Below are 21,332 nucleotides of genomic sequence, written 5' to 3'. Positions count from 1 at the left end.
TAGTATCTTACCAGTGCCAACTCTGGACAGTCGTTCAGCAAATTCATGCTTTAATCTCCAAGCAACAGAAAAAAGTGTTTTTTTTTGTTCAACCTGAAACATAATGATTACAGAAATAGGGGGAAAAAGTCAGAAGCATAAAAGAAATGCTAGGAGAAATACAAAAACAAACAAATAAAATAGGAGGAGAAATAGAGATGCTAACACATAAATTTCTGATTTGATAAAGAACAATACACTCCAAGGAGCAACGAAAGATAGGCAGAAGGGTAGAGGATTTAAAACAGATAGAATGGGAAAAGGGAGCTAGCAATCATTTTGAAATTTGATGGAGTTCACATATCCAAACATCTCAGACATTGATTCAATGGAAAAAAAAATCATAAAAAAATATCAAAATCAGAGCAGGAACTCTACACCAACACGAAAGTTTTTGGGTCACTCAACTTCACAATGAAGCAAACACACCGATGAGATCCCTATTTATACAAATGTAAAAGAACGAAAAAGTATACACGCATATTGTCATGTCACCAGCTTTATAGGAGAAATTTGTTGCTTACAGTATAGAGGGGGTGAATTCAAAATAGAGTGTAGCACCCAACCTGTAAAGCAACTTGGAGAGCTGGTTTGGACAGCTTGAGATGATAAACACGATATAGGGTTGCAGCCTCGCCGACGAATGACCACGAAACTGACAATTGAGCAGCGAGTAAGGTTGAAGCTTCAAGGGGAGCCTTCAAAAACATATGTAAAGCAACATAAACAGCTGGTCCTGGCAGCATGAGGCAAGATGACGACCAACTTGGAGAGTATCAACCCACGAAATTGCTGATTGCAGATATACATCATGCCCTTTCTTCAAGGAAAAGCACGCCGGCGACATGATGACGAAAAGGGGAACGACATCAAGCTGTGCAAGTGATGATGAACGAAGCTGGGAGTAGGAGGGGGAAACGAAACGCACGTCGGCGACATCAAAGGCAAAGGGGGACGACGAACATGTGCAAGTGATTATGAAAGAAACTAAGGGAGTAGGAGGGGGAAAGGAAAGGAAATTAACGACGACGAGAGGAGTTATGCATAGTGACGAAATCGCAGGTTTGCAGATGACATCAAGCTCTGCAAGTGATGATGATGTTGTGTGTGAAAATGGGCCACAAACTCAAAGGATGAAAGCCCAACAGATGGAAAAGTAAAGCTAGTTATCCCAAAAAAAAATTGCCCCGTGAACAGTAACCGGGATTTAGAAATTTAGGGTAGAAGATGAGTTTTTTAGAGTCTCTATTGGCAAGTCGGCCAATGAAATGTATGATATCTTAAAGCTCCATATGAGAGTATTGGAGAGGCTAAGAAAGAAACTAAGACTGGTTACAATGGTGTTGAATATGATGTGTTTAATGTTGAAAATGTAGTATAATGGTGTTGAAAGGGGTAGTTTAATGTTGAAAGGGAGAGAGAAGTGTTGAAGAGTTTCAACACTTGTTTAAAGGGGTATCCGGAGACACGTGGCACGCCGTGGTTGGTGACCGCCAGGCGCGTGCCACACACGCGCAGACAAGGCGCGTTATGTGTCAGGGTGGGGTAAGGGGGCTGCGTAGTGGGACGCGTGGCACGCTTCGGTTGGCCACCGACAGACGCGTGCCACGCACGCGCGACAGGAGAGAGAGAGTGCACCGCCAATGCCACGTGTCTCGTTCTGATTGGTCCGGGCGATTTTCATTTATCCTAATCTTTCCAACTCAATTATTTCGAAAAAAAAAATTAAAAAAATATAAAAAAATACCAAAATTCATGATTTTTTTTTCTCTATAAATAGAGACTTGGTTTGTTTGATTTGGACACAGAAAAAAAAACCAAGTTTTCCATCATCTTATTCAGCTTATTATCTTTCTATTATCACCTTTGCTTTGAAATGGATCCCAACAATAGCTATTTCAACTCCCAGAATTCTTCCAACCAAAATCCAGACTATCAACATCCAAATCAGTATTCCAACCACCAAAATCCCAACAATTATCCACATCCAAATCAAAATCCCAACTACTACCCAAATCCCAACACTTATCAACATCCAAGTCAATTTTCCCACTACCAAAATCCGAACATTTATCAAGATCCAAATCAATCCAACCACCAAAATCCCAACCATTTTCAAGATCCAAATCAATTTTTCAACCAACGTCCTCATCCCCATCATGGATCTATGTTCAGACATCCATCTCCAACACCGCCGTTTAATGATGGTGCTAATGATGGTGCATCTGAATTTCCCGAATTTTCAACACAAATGACTCTTGGTGGCATGACAGCTGGTGATGAAGCCACTCCAAATGAAGAGGATTCAACTCCTACGAGCAGGAGAAGCCACTTACCAGCATGGAACACTGATCAAAATCTGGTGTTAATTAGTGGGTGGCTTAAATTTGGAACAAACAGTGTTGTCGGGAGAAACCAAAAAGGAGAAACATTTTGGGGTCAAATTGCTGAGTATTGTAATGAGCATTGCTCATTCAATCCTCCGCGGGATGGAAATGCATGCCGAAACCGTTATAATTATATGAGCAAGCAAATAAATAAATGGATTGGCGCTTATGATGGTGCTAAGCGTATGCAACGAAGCGGTTGGTCGGAGGATGATATTTTGACCCAAGCCCAACAACTGTACTCAGATGGAAAGAAGGCTCGATTTAATTTGATAAAAGAATGGCAGACTCTCCGTGAACAACCACGTTACTGTAGTCAAGCAGGAGGAAGTGTTGGGTCAAGAAGTAGTGGATCTAAGAGATCTCGCGAGAGTGATGCATGTGGCTCAACCTCTGCAGGTGGCTCAACCTCTATAGGATCGATTCCCCGTCCAATAGGTAGGGATGCATCTAAAAAAAAGGGTAAAAAGAAGAGCCCAACAGCTGCCTTGGAAGTGATGCAGAACGATTGGGCTGGATACAAACAAGCCAAGCAGGATGAGGTTGAACAATTGAAGCATCTAGCAGCGATCACGGAAGAGGCTAATAGATTGAGGAAAGAGGAGACTGTAGCTAAGAAAATGAAATTATACCTAAAGTTAAGTGATGAAGAGCATCTCAGTGACCACAAGAAAGAGATGTTGAAGCGGTTGTCCGAAGAGCTCTTTGGAAATTAATTGTCTGTAGTGTTTTCTGTATTAATTTTCAAGTGGTGTCAAGTCTGTAGTGTTTGCTTTAATAATTTTCAAGTGTTGTTAAGTCCCTAGTGTTTGCTTTAATAATTTGTCAGTGTTGTCAAGTCTGTAGTGTTTGCTTTAATAATTTGTCAGTGTTGTCAAGTCTGTAGTGTTTGCTTTAATAATTTGCCAGTGTTTTGTCAAGTCTGTTCTGTTTACTTTAATAATTTTTCAGTGTTGTCAGTGGCTAATGTATGGGTTACCGAGTTTGAATATGTATCACTCATTTCGAATCTAGTCCTTATCTGATAATTAACTATAGTTCATATTATTTCAAATCCGTCACTGTCCACCATTCAATTTATCTATATATATGGACTCAAGGTTCCACCATTCAATGCATCTCTTCCCATCTACTTCAAATTTCACAAATAATGGATCCACCAGAGTTTGATCTCCAAGCATACCTTGAAAAAAGTGAGAGAGAAGATGCTTATGTACTCAACCATTTTAGAGAGCGTCAAAATCTAATATTGCAGGCTAGTGCAACTCGTGGTAGAAAAAATCTCAACAGAGATCATGCAGCGGCAAACCGAAGGCTAATTGACGACTACTTTGCCAATGAGCCTACATACGACGATGGAATATTCCGTCGCCGGTACCGGATGCAAAAACATGTTTTCCTTCGAATCGTTGCGGACCTTTCAAGTAGTGATAACTACTTCACACAACGATTTGATGCAGCGAAGAAAGAAGGCATATCGCCCTTAGAAAAATGCACCACAGCAATGCGAATGTTAGCATATGGTGTGGCAGCAGATGCAGTCGATGAGTACATCAAAATCGGAGGTACTACAACACTGGAGTGTGTACGTAGATTCTGTAAAGGAATCATACGATTGTATGAGCACGAGTACCTGAGAGCACCAACTCAAGAGGACCTGCAAAGAATACTACAGGTTAGTGAACAGCGGGGGTTCCCAGGCATGATCGGGAGCATTGACTGCATGCACTGGGAGTGGAGAAATTGTCCTAAAGCATGGGAAGGTCAATTTGCTAGAGGGGATAAGGGAACCACCACGGTTATTCTTGAAGCAGTTGCATCTCATGATCTATGGATCTGGCATGCCTTTTTTGGGTGTCCGGGGACCCTGAACGACATAAACGTTCTAGACCGGTCACCAGTGTTTGATGAATTGGAACAGGGAAACGCGCCACGTGTGAATTTCATCGTGAATCAACGTCCCTATAATATGGCATACTATCTAGCTGATGGTATCTACCCTTCTTATCCAACTTTCGTCAAATCTATTAGACTTCCTCAAAGTGAACCCGATAAGTGCTTTGCAAAACATCAGGAGGGATATCGGAAGGACATCGAGCGTGCATTTGGAGTGCTTCAAGATCGTTTTCAAATCATCCGTGAACCAGCTCGCTTGTGGGACATAAATGATTTGGGTATCATCATGAGGTCATGCATCATATTACACAATATGATTGTTGAGGATGAACGAGATTCATATGCTCAACGCTGGACCGATTTTGAGCAAGCTGAGGGAAGTGGATCTAGCACACTGCAACCATACTCGACCGAGGTGTTGCCCGCTTTTACGGATCATGTGCGTGCTAGATCCGAGTTGCGTGATCCAAATGTCCATCACCAACTGCAAGCAGATCTAGTGAAGCACATCTGGACAAAGTTTGGAATGTATCCTCATGATTAAATATGCTTTGTATCGTACTAATTATGTTATTTGTGTGTTGTGTGTTTAGTTTGCTGTCTTGCATTTTAATTACGTTATTTGTGTGTTATGTTAAGAAAATTAAATAAATAATTGTGTGTTTAGTTTGTTGTCTTGCATTTTAATTTGCGTTAAAAAAATATTACGTTAATTTAATTTAATTTTAAAAAACCAAAAAAAATTAAATTAAATTAAATCGATAATCGTTTATTTAATTTAATTTTTATTGCAAATTTTAAATTTATGAAATCATAAAAAGAAAAATATAAAATTAAATCAAAATATAAGATAAAAAAAGTGGTGGGGTAGGGGGTAGGGTGTTGAATGAAAAACCATTGGAGTGGGTAAAAGTTGAATGAAGTGTTGAACTGGAGAGAGAAGATGAAAAGTGGGGTGTTGAGGGTGTTGAATGTTGAAACCATTGTAGATAGTCTAAGTGAATATCCTAGAACTCTAGAAAAAAAAGTCAAGGCTAAACATTATATTTCAAGGCAATTTCCCTGGTACAAGCAAATTTTTTTTGGGTCAAATACAGGAGCGGCATGTACCATAGGAAAAATGACATGTGGAAATATTAGTAAATATTATTTATGATCTTTTGAAATTTTATATTAACCCAGTAGGATTATTCAAATTATGAACCAACCCCATAGGTTACATTTGTTTTCAATTTAGTCCGCATCTCAAGTTAAAACTAAAAAGGATACACAGTTCATCGGCATTAACACCACTGAACCAGAGGAACCCAAATCAATTAGATCAAACCTTTCCATGTTTGATTACACCACTGAATTCCTCCTTTAACATTCATATTCAATTAATTAGATGATTCACGAACAACATTAATTAAAAATCAAACTTTTCCATGTTTGATTACACACCACTGAACTAGAGGAACTTAGATCTGAGCCATCTCCATCATTGTTTGAATCCGCACCATTGAACCCAGAGAAACGATGGGGTTTACAGTGGTGGCTTTCGTCGTCATCCCTGCTCGCGTCATCTCGTCCTCGTTAGAAACTAAGTTTGGGATTTTGGATTTCCGATTTCCGAGGGAAGAGGGAACGAGTTTGGCTTTCTGAAAGTGAAGGTAGTGAGTTGTTTTTGTGGAGGAAGATGATTGCAGAAGTCACGACGATGATTGCTCATGCACGGATTAGCGAGAGAGAGAGAGAGAGAGGAGGAGAAGATGGTCACTACAGAACCAGGAGCACACCGCACCATACTCAACCTCCACACCTGATAAAACACCAGATCGAGAACACCGCCACCACGCTCTCGCGTTGCCGCCGCTGCATACAGAAACCCATCGGTAGAGGCATCTTCTTCTTCCTCGCTTTGATTCTGGATCTCTCGTTGCAGGCTCTCAATTCTCGGTTGAGTCTCGAAAGGTTGGGCCAATCTTCTTAGATCTGTGTTTGAAACTGATAAAAGAAGATGATGAGGTGATTCATGAATTTCTGGTTTGAGTTGTGGGGAAGAAGATGAAGATGGAAGAGGAAGAGGAAGAAGATGAGATTTTTTTTTAATTACAATTTCCTAATTATTTTTTTAATTTTTAAGTGAAGGGTGATAGCTGGTAAAAAAATAGATCTGAAATTGGTCCCAAAAAATAGGGACATATTTAGTAAAATAACAAGTATTGTGGTCGTGGCATAAAAAGTGTAAATGATATTCACTCAACACTAACTTATTAATGTCATATTAAGTGCACTGTTATTATTGGTCCATATCACTCATGTACCATACACTCATCTGAAATTCTGGGCACCCAAGAAGAAATGTTTAAAAATTATTTTTTTATGATACTTTTCACCTTTTAAAACTAAAATAATTATCTTTTAAAAAAAAAACTAAAATAATTCCCATTTATTCTGAAAAATGAAAATGACAAGTATAACCGAGGCTCTAATGTTTCATTTTATAACGACTGTTAAATCGTCGTCCATTTGAACTCAGCTACAGCGAAACGAAGGTGTGTGGTGAAGGCGGCGTGAGAGTGAAGAGAAGAAAAATGGCGTGGAAATGGATCGTGCGTCGGACTCGCGAATCGAAGCCGTTCTTCTTCGCTTTCGCCACCGTATGCGGCGTCGTTCCGGGCGTGATCGGCTACTGCGTGATGCAGGCCACTAACACCCGCACCGACCAACTCGAATCTCGTCTCCGCACTACTGCTCGCCCTGAATCACTGGCATGTCCCTTACCCTTACCCTTTCTCTTTCTTTCTTCATTTCTAGGTTTCATCCTTTGTTTCATTAATAAATTGTGAGATTGTGTTTTCAAGGGTTTGATTACTGATATGGCATATGATACTGAGTTCTTGTACCCTAGATATTACTTTTTGATTATCATATGATTCTGTTGTATGCTTCCACAGAAATTAAAGTTTGGGCTTGTGAAAATAATGATTTTTTGGAGTTTGAATGGATGAATGGTGTGAACTAAGATGGAAGGTTGCTTAGAGAGATTGTTTAGGAGGATTGAGGGAGTGAACTAAGGGGGGAGTTTAAATGTTAAAGGAAGTAAAAATACGGAAGGGGGTGGCATGAGAGCGGAAGATCACAGTACCTGCCAAAAGCTCATTGCATCGCGTTTCTGACTAGCATTGATCATACTGGCTGAAGGGGTATAGTGGTTGTATGCTCGTAGCAGTTTTGACGCTGACAAATTGCTTTACAGAGACACTTCTAGTTTGATTCTTCCTCTGTCTCTGTAGCCCCTGGATCAAAATCCTACAATCTCTCTGGCTTTAATTCAAAATCTTATCGCAAGAACGTATTCTACATGCTGCCATGGGATATTTCAATCTCTCTCACAAAAGTTTAGGCCTTTGTTCTGTTTTTCTCCCTCAATAGTCAATACCCATTCTTCTCGTGCCAAATGTGTGTTTTACATTTTGTTTCCCTAATTTGGAAACTGATTCAGAAATGAAAATGTATTTCTTGCCTTAAGTGAAAGACATCATTGTTATTATTATAATTCACACCTCTACCCTTTGTGATTGACATTTAACATCACTATCCTTTGATGATCTAGTCCACGCCCAGTTTCTTGAATTCCACTTTGAGCCTTTGAGGATAATGTGCCTCTGATGGGAGCTGGTATTGATAGGTCCCCAATTAAACGTCTGTTGTATAAGAAGTGTGGTTAGAGGGTTTATGGAAAATGAACTAGAAGTTAGTGGGAATGGAGGGATTTGAAGAGGGGCTGCAAGGAACTTTTGTGTCTTGCAAAGGAACAGGAGGTTAGTGGGAGCGAAGCAAATATATAGGGAATTGAAGGAGGGGGGAGAAGGAAAATAAGACTCATTTGTATTCTGGGATACTAGAGGGCTCAAAATTCTTTCTGAGAGGATATTTTTCTCTTTCATTTTCCTTGTTTGCCTATGTATGGAGTTCTACCTGCTCTTCTGTTCTGATTGTTTAGTGCTGTCAGCAAATGTTTACCTTCATTCTGTGTTTCTGTGTTTTAGTCCGGGCCTGTATCCATCACATATGATCACTAGGGTAAATAGTTGCACAGCTTACATGATTGTGTACGGTGTACCTTTTGACTTGAACAAGTATCCAGTGAAGTGTATTATGATGATGTTGTTTATGTTTTTTTTGTGTGAAGTCATGACGAAAACCATGGGTTTCATTAACTAAATGTGAGCTCTTCAGGTTTCAGATTCTAAACAATACAGAACCCGTGGGTAATGGTTTAATGTTCATGTAACATTGATTGCACATTTTCCATCCATATTTCTGTGTTCAGTTTTCATAAAATGAGACATGTTTTATCCAGAAACAAAATCTTCTATCATTTTATGACTGTGACTCCACTACTTTCTGTGTTTGCATTCTGCATGCAATTTCCTTTGTTTCTTATCAAATATATTATCAACATGTAATCATATTTACCCTATGTTAATGACTGAAAAGATTGGTTTTGGATTGGAATGATGTAGCAGCTAATTTTAGAGGTCAAATAATTTGTTAAGTTGAATTAATTTGCATTTGCTTCTTTGAAGTGTTTTCTTTCCTCTGGTCATAATCCATTCTTAACGGCCTGGTTGCTTTAATTGTGTATCAGATGATGGGACAAGTAAATAAAGAGAGACTGGCAGAATACCTTGGAGAGCTACAGCGGAAGGAGGATACCAATGACCGCTACGTTGCTGCTCTAAGAGGAGAGACTTTAACCAGAAAACCTTATGTGAGAATTCAACCTGTTCCAGAGCAAACTGAGACTAAAGCTGACAAGGAGCAAAAGAAATGAATAAGTTGCTGATCTCCAGACATTGTGAATATACGTTTCTTTAAGTTCACTATGAACTTGACGCAGTTTCGTGTTTAATCTCTTTACATTCCTGGATGCATCTTTTTAAGCAATGAACTCCTCTTCTTGGGGAAGAGGTATTAGTTAGGCGAGAATTGAGTAGTTAATTAAATTCTTCATAGAAGAGGGGTCTTGTATTCTCTTTGGAATAATTTATTTTCCAGACTTTAGGATGCTTTTGCCCTAAACTGTTTGCATTTGAGGATTAAGCCTTTTTTCTTTTCTCGTACGACATGGATGTGAGTGTAACAGTTGCACTTGCACTGGTATAAGATAAAACATTCTATTCGCGTTGCACCTTTTACATATGATATTATTCTGCACATTCTATAGGTGGGATTAGTTAAATTTTCCTGACTATTTGTATTGTTGTAGCATCTGCTGCTTTGCCATTTTGACTAACAACTATCAAGTTATTAACTTAGACTCAAGATGATATTTTAGTACAGGGAGGAGGTAGGGGTGGAAGAGCCAAGGTATTACATTACTTTCATTGTGCACAAATAGGTAATGACTGCTTTAGAATACGCACATCAAAATACAATCTACCCAGGAAACAGCCTGAGTCGGATGTTAATCTGCTCGCGGCATATGGGACATAGAGACAATTTCGACCCACAATCTCTGCAAGTCTGCTGCACCAAAAAATTCATCTTAATTATCATGATAATTAGAAGATGGGGGAAAATCTTTCATCTATTAGGTAGGACTTACCATGTGTCCACAACTAAAAGCCATGTCATTTTCATTGTCTAGGCAAATTGAGCAAAAGTGCTACATTAGAAATAGATGTCAGATTTCTTCAACTTCCAGCCTATGTTTCCCGTTTGTAAAGCATGTATGTTCTCATCCATAGCATGATCTTATTTTGGATGCAAATCCAGTTTCCCATTTGGATGAGGGACTAATGCTTACTCAATATGGTTTTCTCATAAATTGATAAAACCTTTCTTTTTGTCCTAGAAAACTTGAATAATTCAACCTTAGACACCAAGAAACATTAAGTGGTGAAGAAATAATACCTACACTGACCTTGGACAAAATCACAATTATAGGGAAAGGGATGAAATAATCGTACTCATAATCCAAAGGAGTAAGGAAATGTACCTTTCCGTTGGTTAATTTTATTTGGCTTAATTGCACTTTTGATCTCTAATTTATTTCCATTGTGTGATTTGGGTCTTTTATGTTCAAAACGAGCGAATTTAATCCCTCATCTTCCAATTTGTGAAAATTGGACCCCTCCGTTAAGTTGTCATCCAAAATTAAACGGACGCTGCTGATGTGGCATCTTTAACTGACGTTGCACGCCACTAGGATGGCATGTCACATAATTTCCTTTTATTTAAAAATATTTCTTTTTTCTTTTAGTTTTTTTTTTTACATTTTATCTTCTTCAACCCACTACACAGCACCACCACGCCTCCCTTCTTCTTCTTCTTCCTCCCTTTTCATCCAACACCAAGAATTTGAAATCAAATCTTACAAAGTAAATTAAAACCCACAGATGTTGAATCAAACCCGAACTACCTAGAAAACAGGATGAATCAACAATTTTCTCCCTGCTTCAAAGTAACACAACCCATAAAGGGTTTCAAATCAACATCAATTCTAGAAACAAACAAAAATTGAATCTTCAAGTTATTTTCTTTAACAAATCAACAACTTAATCAAGAATAACATAACAAAAATCTATTCAGGGAACCAGAAAGTGGGGAGAAGGTAAAATTCTAGAAACGTAGAAATTCCTTGCAGACATAGCCGGAAACTCTCCCTGAACCTTGCCGTCGTCCTCTGATTTTAATTTGGCTTTTATAATTAAATTGTTTTATTTATTTTCATTTTTTTTACTGATGTCTAAGTTAAAATAATTAGCACCAAAAAAAAAGTGGTGTGATTAGCTAAGATAGGTTTAGATGGTGTAAATAACAATGCACAACAATTTTCGTTTAACTTTGAATGTCAACTTGATAGAGGGGCCAAATTTTCACAAATTGGAAAATGAGGATTAAATTCGATCGCTTTGAACATAAGGGAGTTAAATCACACATTGACAATACATCAGGGATCAAAAGTGCAATTAAACATACAATAATCTAGTGAAAAATATCCTACTCTTCCATATACACCCCTCACATTAATTGTGTGTTTTCAATTCCAATGTTACAATTACCACCTGCCATTAATTAGTGAGAGAAAATGACAAAGGGTAAATATGGAAGAATGTATGCATTTTTAAAAAAATAATACACTAATTAGACGCATTTAATGCTTTCTTAATAAGCGCAACTTTTTGTTTCTTTAGAGCATCTTTATCCATCACACTTACTAGAGTGTCTACACTTCATTCTTTACAATTCCTCATAGTGCCACATCATCTAAACCATTTTACTACTCCCTCCGTTCCAGAAAGTTTGTAGTTTAAGGTCGTGGCACAAAGAGTAAGAAAGCAATTATTGATAGTATAATTTGACTAGATTGTCCTTATTTAATTTTACTAGTATGATGTGCAACTATTAAATTATACTTTAGATAGAGAAGAATGTAATTAATAAAGAAGACTTGTGGTTGGTTAATATGAAAGGTGATAAGTGAGAGAAAATGTATTAAATGAGGGTATATGTGGAAAAAATTAGCAAAAAATGCATTGGTTTTCTAAAACAACAAACATATTGGGATATTGAAAAATGGTGCAAAACAACAAACTTTCTGGAACGGAGGGAGTAGTAACTTTTTACTCCAACCCAAAAACTCTTAAAAGTTTTTCTAGTAGACCCCACATTCAACTACACACTTTAGACCATTTACAATGGTTTGTTTAGTTTACCTCCTCTCAACAACATTTTTTCTCTTCCCAACACTCCACATCATCTTCTCTCTCCAATTCAACACTCTCTCAACAATTACCCACTCCAATGGTTTTCTCTCAACACCCTACCCCACCACTTTTTTATTTCATATTTTTATTTAATTTTATATTTTAGTTTTTATTATTTACATAAAATTACAATTATTGTTTTAAATTAAATTAATCAATAAACACTTAACAATTTAATTTTTTTTAAATATAGACAATAATTTATTTTATTTCCTTAACGTAAAAATGAAAGACAACAAACTAAGCACACAATAATTTATTTTATTTTCTTAACTTAAAATGCAAGACAACAAACTAAGCACACAACACACAAATAACGTAATTAGTATGATACAAATCATCTTCAATCACGAAACATTTGCAAACTTTGTCCATATGTGCTTCACTAGATCTGCATGCAGTTCGTGATGAACATTCGAATCACGCAACTCGGATCTAGCACGCACATGATTTGCAAAAGCGGGTAACACCTCGGTCGAGTATGGTTGCGGTGTACTAGATCCACCTTCCCCCAGATTGCTCAAAATCGGTTCAACGTTGAGCATATGAATCCCGTTCATCCTCAACAATCATATTATGTAATATGATGCATGACCTCATAATGATACCCAAATCAGTTATGTCCCACAAACGAGCTGGTTCACAGATGATTTTAAAACGAGCTTGAAGCACTCCAAATGCACGTTCGATGTCCTTCCGACATCCTTCCTGAACTTGTGCAAACAACTTATCGGGTTCACTTTGAGGAAGTCTAATCGATTTGACGAGAGTTGGATAAGAAGGGTAGATAACATCAGCTAGATAGTATGCCATATTATAGGGACGTTGATTCACAAAGAAATTCACAGTTGGAGCCTTTCCCTGTTCCACGTCATCAAACACTAGTGACCGATCTAGAACGTTTATGTCGTTCAACGTTCCCGGACATCCAAAAATGGCATGCCAGATCCATAGATCATGAGATGCAACTGCTTCAAGAATAACCGTTGTGGTTCCCTTATCCCCTCTAGTAAATTGACCTTCCCATGATTTAGGACAATTTTTCCACTCCCAGTGCATGCAGTCAATACTCCTGATCATGCTTGAGAACCCCCGCATTTCACTAACATGTAGTATTTTTTGCAGGTCATCTTCGGTTGGTGCTCTAAGGTACTCTTGCTCATACAATCGTATGATTCCGTTACAGAATCTACGTAAACACTCCAGTGCTGTAGTACCTCCTATTTTGATGTACTCATCGACTGCATCTGCTGCCACACCATATGCTAACATTCGCATTGCTGTGGTACATTATGCTAAGGGTGATATACCATCTTTATTGGCTGCATCAACTCGCTGGGTGAAGTAGTTATCACTACTTGAAAGGTCCGCAACGATTCGAAGGAAAACATGTTTTTGCATCCGGTACCGACGACGAAACATTGCATCGTCATATGTAGGCTCATTGGCAAAGTAGTCGTTAATTAGCCTTTGGTTTGCCGTTGCATGATCTCTACTGACATATTTTCTGCTATGAGGTGCCCTATCTTCCAATATTTTGTTTCGACGCTCCCTAACTCGGTTGAGTATATAAGCTTCTTCAAGTTCAGAATTTTGAAGGTATGTTGCCATATCAAAAGGATTTTGAATTGGATTTTCAAAAGGATCAATTTGTTTGGAAATTGGAAGAGATTTGAGATATTGGTTGTTGTGATTTTCACAAGAATTCGAAGTAGATTGGGAGAGATTTGAGATATTGGTACATCAATGGATCTATGAATCCATATATATATAAGTACATTGAATGGTGGACACTGGCGGATTCGAAATAAGTTATGAACTAGAGTTAATAATCGGAAAAGGACAAGATTCGAATTGAGTGGAACATATTCAAACACAATAACCCATACATTAAAGCCAAACACTACAGACTTGACACCACTGGCAAATTATTAAAGCAAACACTACAGATTTGACACCACTAGCGGATTCGAAATAAGTTATGAACTAGAGTTAATAATCGGAAAATGACAAGATTCGAATTGAGTGGAACATATTCAAACACAATAACCCATACATTAAAGCCAAACACTACAGACTTGACACCACTGGCAAATTTTTAAAGCAAACACTATAGACTTGACACCACTGGCGGATTCGAAATAAGTTATGAACTAGAGTTAATAATCGGAAAATGACAAGATTCGAATTGAGTGGAACATATTCAAACACAATAACCCATACATTAAAGCCAAACACTACAGACTTGACACCACTGGAAAATTATTAAAGCAAACACTACAGACTTGACACCACTGGCGGATTCGAAATAAGTTATGAACTAGAGTTAATAATCGGAAAATGACAAGATTCGAATTGAGTGGAACATATTCAAACACAATAACCCATACATTAAAGCCAAAAACTACAGACTTGACACCACTGACAAATTATTAAAGCAAACACTACAGACTTGACATCACTTGCGGATTCGAAATAAGTTATGAACTAGAGTTAACAATCGGAAAAGGACAAGATTCGAATTGAGTGGAACATATTCAAACACAATAACTCATACATTAAAGCCAAACACAACAGACTTGACACCACTGACAAATTATTAAAGCCAAACACTACAGACTTGACACCACTCACAAGTTATTAAAGCAAACACAACAGACTTGACACCATTGAAATTAATTCCCAAATAGCTCTTTGGACAACTTCTCCAACATCTCTTTCTTACGGTCATCGAGGTCCTCTTCGGAACTTAGCTTTAGATACAAATTGGCTTTCATCAATTGGTTAGTCTCTTCTTGCACCGATGCTATCTTCTCCAATCGTACAAGCTCTTTCTCCTTCACCTGTTTGTATTCTGCCCAACCTTTGTCCTCCTCCTCCAAGGGAGCTTCTCTACTTTTCTTTTTATTCTTTCTTTTAGCTGCCTCCCTACCCATTGGACGAGGAATTGATCATATAGAGGTTGAGCCACATGCATCACTATCGTGAGATCTCTTAGATCCACTACTTGCTGAGCCACTATTTCCTCCTACTTGACTACAAAAACGTGGCAGATCACAAAGTTATATCCATTCTTCCATCAAAGTAAATTGAACATTCTTCCCACAGGCGAATAATTCCTGCGCTTTTGCCAAAACATCATTATCCGACCAACCGCTTGCTTGCTGACGTTTAGCTGCATCATAAGCGCCAATCCATTTACCCAGTATTTTGTTCATATAATTCCATCGGTTTCGGCATACAATTCCATCACGCGGAGGATCGAATGAGCAATGTGTATTACAATACTCAGCAATATCTCTCCAAAATTTATCTCCTTTCTAGTTTTTCCCCACAACACTGCTTGTTCCACAGTTAATCCACCCACTAATTAGCATCAAATTTTGTGCAGTGTTCCATGCTGGTGACTGGGTTCTCTTGCTCTTAGGAGTTGTATCCTCTTGAGCAGGAGTGAATTGATTAGCAGCTGTCATGCCACCAAGAGTCATTTGTGTTGAAAATTCGGGAAATTCAGGTGCATCAACACTTGGAAATTCAGATGCATCAACACTTGGAAATTCAGGTGCATCAACACTTGGCATATAACCACTAGACAGGGGTGTTTGAGATGGATATCCCATAGATCCATAAGAGGGATGAAAGGATGACTGGTTGGAACGTTGGGTGGAAAATTGATTTGGATCTTCATAATTGTTGGGATTTTGAGGACGTGGGTAGGAAAATTGATTTGGATCTGGATAATTGTTGGGATTTTGAGGACGTGGGTAGGAAAATTGATTTGGATCTGGATAATTGTTGGGATTTTGATGACGTTGGTTGGGAAAATGATTTGGATCTTGATAAATGTTGGGATTTTGGTAGTTATATGGGTAGTTAGAAGAATTCTGGGTGTTGTAATGGTGATTGTTGGGATCCATTTCAAAACAAAGGCTAATAGAAAGATAAATAAGATGGTGAGAGAAATAATAACATGGTGAAAAATTTGGTTTTTTTTTTCTGTGTCCAAATCAAACAAGTCTCTATTTATAGAGAAAAAAAATCATGAATTTTTGAATAAATTTTTTTTTTCAGAATTTTTTTTTTGATGAAATACTTGAGTTCAAAAGATAAGGGTAAAAGAAATCTGGCGACCCAATCAGATCCTAACACGTGGCAGTCCAAGGAAATCCGTCAAATTCTCTCTCCTTATCCCAGGCGCGTCACGCGCCTTGTCCCCTCGTGCAGGCCACGCGCCTGTCGGTGCCCAACCGGAGCGCGCCACGTGGCGTCCGGCAGGTCTCTCAACATTGTTGAGCTTCCTCAACATTTCTCCCCTCTCTCTCTCCTCCACATCACCCTCAATATTCTTCAACAACCACTACAAGGTCTAAACAATTCTCAACACAAATTTTCAACAACCATTGTAAGTGGTCTTATATGATACTCCCTCCGTTCCTTATTATAAGTCACATTTTTTGAAAAAAATTTGTTCCTAAATATAAGTCACTTTCTAATATCTATGAAGCATTAAATAATTTTTTCCAAATTCACCCTCATATTTAATATGAAAGAGATGATGAACTTTTGGAATATTAACTTGGAGAGAGAAAATCATAGGAAAGTAAATAAGGGTAGTCTAGGAAAGCTAATCATTTCCTTTACAAATTTATTATTACTAACTACTTTTCTTAATCTAAGAGAATTAGTTTTTTGTGACTTATAAATAGGAACAGAGGGAGTAAAATGATAAGCAAATATAATAATATTTTATAAGAACATATTTATGAGAGACACATGAGAGAGAAGTTTCTACACTACCACACCCAAATTAGACATGGTGGAAGAACCATTTCTCTCCAATGGTATGAGACACTAATGGGAAAGTCTCTTTGGTGTGAGACACTCCCATTGGAGATGCTCTAAGGAACGGAGGAAGTACTAGTTAGTTAGGGTTAGCATTAATTACGGAAGTGATTAATGGCTTAATCATTGATGTTAAGATGAGGGTCTAGTGTTGACTATAAAGTGTCATTAATTATAATGATTGTACACAGAAAGTATTACATAAGAAATTTTCCCCACTTCACTCTCTCTTCTCTCTCTACATTTACTGTGTAATTGTTGTTCCCTTTTCTCCAACAATGAGATAGGAGAATGAAAACGTGGGCCGTGGTGTCAGTTTTCCAATCTACCCCACTTTTCTTGCATATATCCAAACGACTTAAAAGTTAAAATAGTATTTTCAACCCATAATCAATTCAATCCAATCTACCCCTCTTTTTTTGCCAATCTAGTATTCTCAAATTGTCGAGTTCAAAAATTGTCATGAGTGCGAAAAAGTTCAATCGAAAATAAAAATGGAATTGTCTCGCTATTTATCTAATTTCGAAAATATTGGGAAAACCCATTTTAAAAAGAATGATTGGCGAAAAGCTGAAAACTAGCAATAATTCTGTTCTTTATTAATTTACTTTGAAAAAAAAATTATTTTTATATATTTGTTAACTTATAATTTAAGAGAGCATTAATTCATGTTTTTTCGAGTAATGTTTTTATGAGAACAGTAATTGAGAAAAGATAAAATGCAAAGCAAATGGTAAACAAATAAAATAGATAATATTTTTTTGTTATTTATTAATTGTTCACTTTGAAAAAAAATTATTTCTTTATATTTGTCCACTTATATTTTAAGAGAGCATTAATTCATTTTTTTTTCGAGTAATGTCTTTATGAGAACAATAATTGAGGAAAGATAAAATGTAAAGCAAATGGTAAACAAATAAAATAGATACTCCCTCCGTTCCTTAATATAAGAACCAAGTAATCACTTCACACCCTTTAAGAAATTTAGCTAATCTAGATAAAAACATTAAATTTGTTCTAAATTTATATCAACTTTCCAAAGTTGCCCTCCACCCATTATTCTTAATTTTTATGCATCATTAATGCTATAACAAGTGGAAAGAGAGAGAAATTCAATTAAATAAGGACATTCTTGTCAAAAAATAATTAATTCTCCACAAACTTCAAGTTGGTTCTTATAAAAAGGACCAAGTGCACTTTCTATTTGGTTCTTATAAATAGAAACGGAGGAAGTAATATTTTTCTGAAAATCAACAAAATTAATTGTACTTTAATATGTGTTTCTTCTGTTTTCGAACAGTTAATTTGGAATAAATGTAGTATCAATCATGTTTATTCGTAGAAAATGATAGAAATAGTTCAACAACACTCTTATCAAGTTATCATAACACTAAATTTCTTAAAGGGGAAATAGTGAAAAAAGAGTTAGATAAAAAGAGTTAAAGGAGAAATAGAGAAACCAACCTTATTTGAATGGGCAAAACTTAGATATACTGTTCTTACTATTCCCCAACAGTTATTAATTAGTTCATTTGTGGGTAATGATATATACACACATCTTTTTTTATACACTTCATTTCCACCTATTTTTATTTCTTTTTCTCTCCTCTTATCATCTATCACATCTTATACTTTCTCACTCTTACTTTTTCTTTTCTTCCTATCTCTCTCTTCCTCCACCTTATTCCACCTCATTTTTGAGGTGTGAATAAATAATTATTGTTCATTTGTATTACATTTTGCATGACACAGTGCTTCAATCTAACTTTATAATAAGATTAATTTTTACTATAATATTTTATCATATTGAATTGCTGAGTGTGTGAGAGGAAAAAGTACTGCTGAGTGTCTAATTGCTACGTGTAAGGACGGGACAAACTGAGAGTGAGGTAGGGAATTAAGGTTATGACTTATGACCATATATAATATGAGTAATGAGTGTTTCTTTTTGTCTTTTGGTAAATCAAATACTCCCCATTCTACTATGCCAAATGTTATTCCGATCCATCTAAAATAATTCTCATATTTTTTTAAATTTTATATTTTCAGATTGCTTCAATTTCATTACTCAGTTTTTTATTGCTCTCCCCTTTTCTTTGGAATATATCTTGAGGCCTTTTTATTACAAAGGAATGTGCATGATCATAAAAAAAACAATAGACATCATCTTCTCACTTTTCTGAAGCGAACAAATATCACAATCTCCCAAGTTTTTCCTTCTCCTGACGGTGTTTAGTCTCTTTTCTGCTGGACTCATTCTCGACCTTCTACAATTTTCTATTTATTGATGAACATCATTTGACCATGTGATCTCTTTTGATTAGTGCCTAAGGTGTAGGCAAGCTTCTATTACAAATAAGTTTATTTTTTTCCTCATTAATTCTTTTCTTTGAGTTTCTACATCAATATTTGAGTGCATCCAAATAAGGTATAAACACATGAGAAAAGAAGTTTTGTTATTTATGTTTGTTTTTTTATTAATTTCTATGTATTGGAAGTGTAAAAAGTTTTACACAGTCATTTAATCACATCTTCAATTTCTTATTTTAAATATTATATGTTTTAAAATTAATTATGAGCTAGCAAAATTGAGGGATGCGATTGAAGTGATTGTGTAAATCTCCTGTCACAAGGATGTGACGGCTGGCTAAGCTTGCTCCAGGACAAGAGCTTATTTACACTGTCAGTGCATAAAAATTAATCTCTTCTTTTTTCATATCACATAGCACTAGAGGCTACATTTCTTTATAATTTTAATTAAAATAAAATCATAATTAATTGGGTACATGTGTTTATTAAATAAAATTTACACTTATAAATAAATGTTAGTGTTGAGTAATGTTAGTAAATTAGTCTAATTACTAGGATTTCAATTTTGACTCATTTCACCCTTTATTTCCCAACGTTTATGTCCACTACTTAAACTAACACTTGGGACAATTGAAATTAAAATGTTAATGAATCAAAACAAAATATTTGATTCAGGTAAAAGTTTGGTTAAATTATTGGATTTAAGGTCAGAGATGTCACAGTGTCACTACAACATGGTAGACTAAGCGTAACGTTTTTGAAAGGAAAAACTAAGCAAAATGTTGAAAGCTCAATACAGCAATTAAAATTTTAAGCAAAACTGATTTAACACTTTTGTTTTTTTTTGTTTTGTTTTCACATTACCTTTAGTTTAAGAATGACCATTTGACTTGTTTCCATGACTATAGATAAATATGATCAAGCCCATCTCTTATTTTGTCAACTTGTACCACACCACGCATTTCATGGTTCTGGAAAATAGCAAAAGTATATAAAACTGAGTTTATTTTGGTAGTTTTCGCAAACAATCATAATAGTAGTTTAAAAATTACAAGCCTCACCTATGTTATTTTTGAAATTTTTTAGTTAATATTAAAAAAATTAGTGTTCTTCGGGTCAACTTGGTCTTGTCCTATATAGACCCGGTGGTTATTTCGGGTCGGATGACGGGTTAGGGTTCACAAAGTGGTCCGATCAACATCTAGGGTTCGGTAAGGACCAACCATAACCCGTCCCGCGTACACCCCTACTCACTATAATGCGCTGAAACACCATATTAGTTTTATTTTTATTTCATTTTTTTGACTTACCGAGCAAGCAACTGCGCCAAATATTGAAGAATTTCTTTATCCTACTACTTTCTTCATATTACAGTGTTCGAAAGTATCAATCTTTTGTATGTTCAAATGGATTTTTTTAATAAGCTAGCCAAACATTATATCAATTTTTTTGGTGCTAAGACTTTCAAAATGTTATAAAAGGCAAAACCGTCGTGGAATTACGAATAAGCCCCTACCTAGCTCACTTTTGGCGTGAAGGTGAGAGAGTGTGTGAGACATGCTTAATTGGTTCATCGAATTTCCATTATTAATAATATTGTTCAAAATAACGTAAACAACCAATACACTCACGACACGTGGACATATTTTTCAAGTGTCTTTGAACCCTAATAAAATTAAATTAAGAAAAAAATTCATTTAATTATTTAAAAGTTTCATTACTATAAGTATTGTTCGCGTGAACATTCTTTCAATATTTAAATAATCAAATGAATTATTTGATGAATGTATCAACTATATAGGTTCATGTTTTGATTTTATTAAAGGTGCTAGATATGCTGGAGCAAGCTGTACTTTCATTCTCCATTTAATAACAACTTAGGAGATGGCGAACTCTCAGTTTCAAACCCACTTAGAGGCTTAGAGCATGGCAAAACCTTGGAACATTGCAAAGGCATGATCAAGAAGGTGGATGTCAACAGTAATTGAACAGTTAACTACCAGGAATTTAAGCAAATGGTGAAGGCTGGTGGTTTTGTTGCAGCTTCCTTAAGTTGATTGCTACAGAGTTTGTAAGCTTTTTTCTCTTTCATGAATGT

At 36.4% G+C, this 21,332-nt stretch overlaps 2 protein-coding genes and 1 pseudogene across 2 annotated transcripts; 2 read left to right on the top strand and 1 right to left on the bottom strand.

Annotated features, from left to right (window-relative positions):
* The first annotated feature begins 2,206 nt into the window (after nucleotides 1-2,206).
* Nucleotides 2,207-3,142, top strand: LOC130744469 (uncharacterized). The gene is made up of 2 exons (XM_057596651.1): nucleotides 2,207-2,411; nucleotides 2,826-3,142. The coding sequence occupies exons 1-2, from the start codon at nucleotides 2,207-2,209 to the stop codon at nucleotides 3,140-3,142; spliced, it is 522 nt and encodes a 173-aa protein (XP_057452634.1).
* A 3,666-nt stretch (nucleotides 3,143-6,808) lies between these two features.
* Nucleotides 6,809-9,501, top strand: LOC130745160 (uncharacterized). The gene is made up of 2 exons (XM_057597302.1): nucleotides 6,809-7,075; nucleotides 8,959-9,501. The coding sequence occupies exons 1-2, from the start codon at nucleotides 6,899-6,901 to the stop codon at nucleotides 9,142-9,144; spliced, it is 363 nt and encodes a 120-aa protein (XP_057453285.1). The 5' UTR covers nucleotides 6,809-6,898; the 3' UTR covers nucleotides 9,145-9,501.
* Nucleotides 9,502-12,450: 2,949 nt separating this feature from the next.
* On the bottom strand, nucleotides 12,451-16,204 carry LOC130743143 (uncharacterized; annotated as a pseudogene).
* Between the last annotated feature and the right edge of the window lie 5,128 nt (nucleotides 16,205-21,332).

The sequence above is a fragment of the Lotus japonicus genome, chromosome 3 (assembly GCF_012489685.1).
Source record: "Lotus japonicus ecotype B-129 chromosome 3, LjGifu_v1.2".
NCBI lineage: Eukaryota > Viridiplantae > Streptophyta > Magnoliopsida > Fabales > Fabaceae > Lotus > Lotus japonicus.
The sequence above is the reverse complement of the archived record's forward strand: the minus strand, read 5'-3'. Positions and strand labels throughout refer to the sequence as shown.

Coding starts and splice junctions, on each gene's coding strand:
- LOC130745160 (XM_057597302.1), top strand. CDS start 6,899: ATGGCGTGGAAATGGATCGTGCGTCGGACTCGCGAATCGAAGCCGTTC. Junction 7,076..8,958: donor CTGCTCGCCCTGAATCACTG/GCATGTCCCTTA, acceptor ATTGTGTATCAG/ATGATGGGACAAGTAAATAA.
- LOC130744469 (XM_057596651.1), top strand. CDS start 2,207: ATGTTCAGACATCCATCTCCAACACCGCCGTTTAATGATGGTGCTAAT. Junction 2,412..2,825: donor TCAAAATCTGGTGTTAATTA/GTGGGTGGCTTA, acceptor CAACCTCTGCAG/GTGGCTCAACCTCTATAGGA.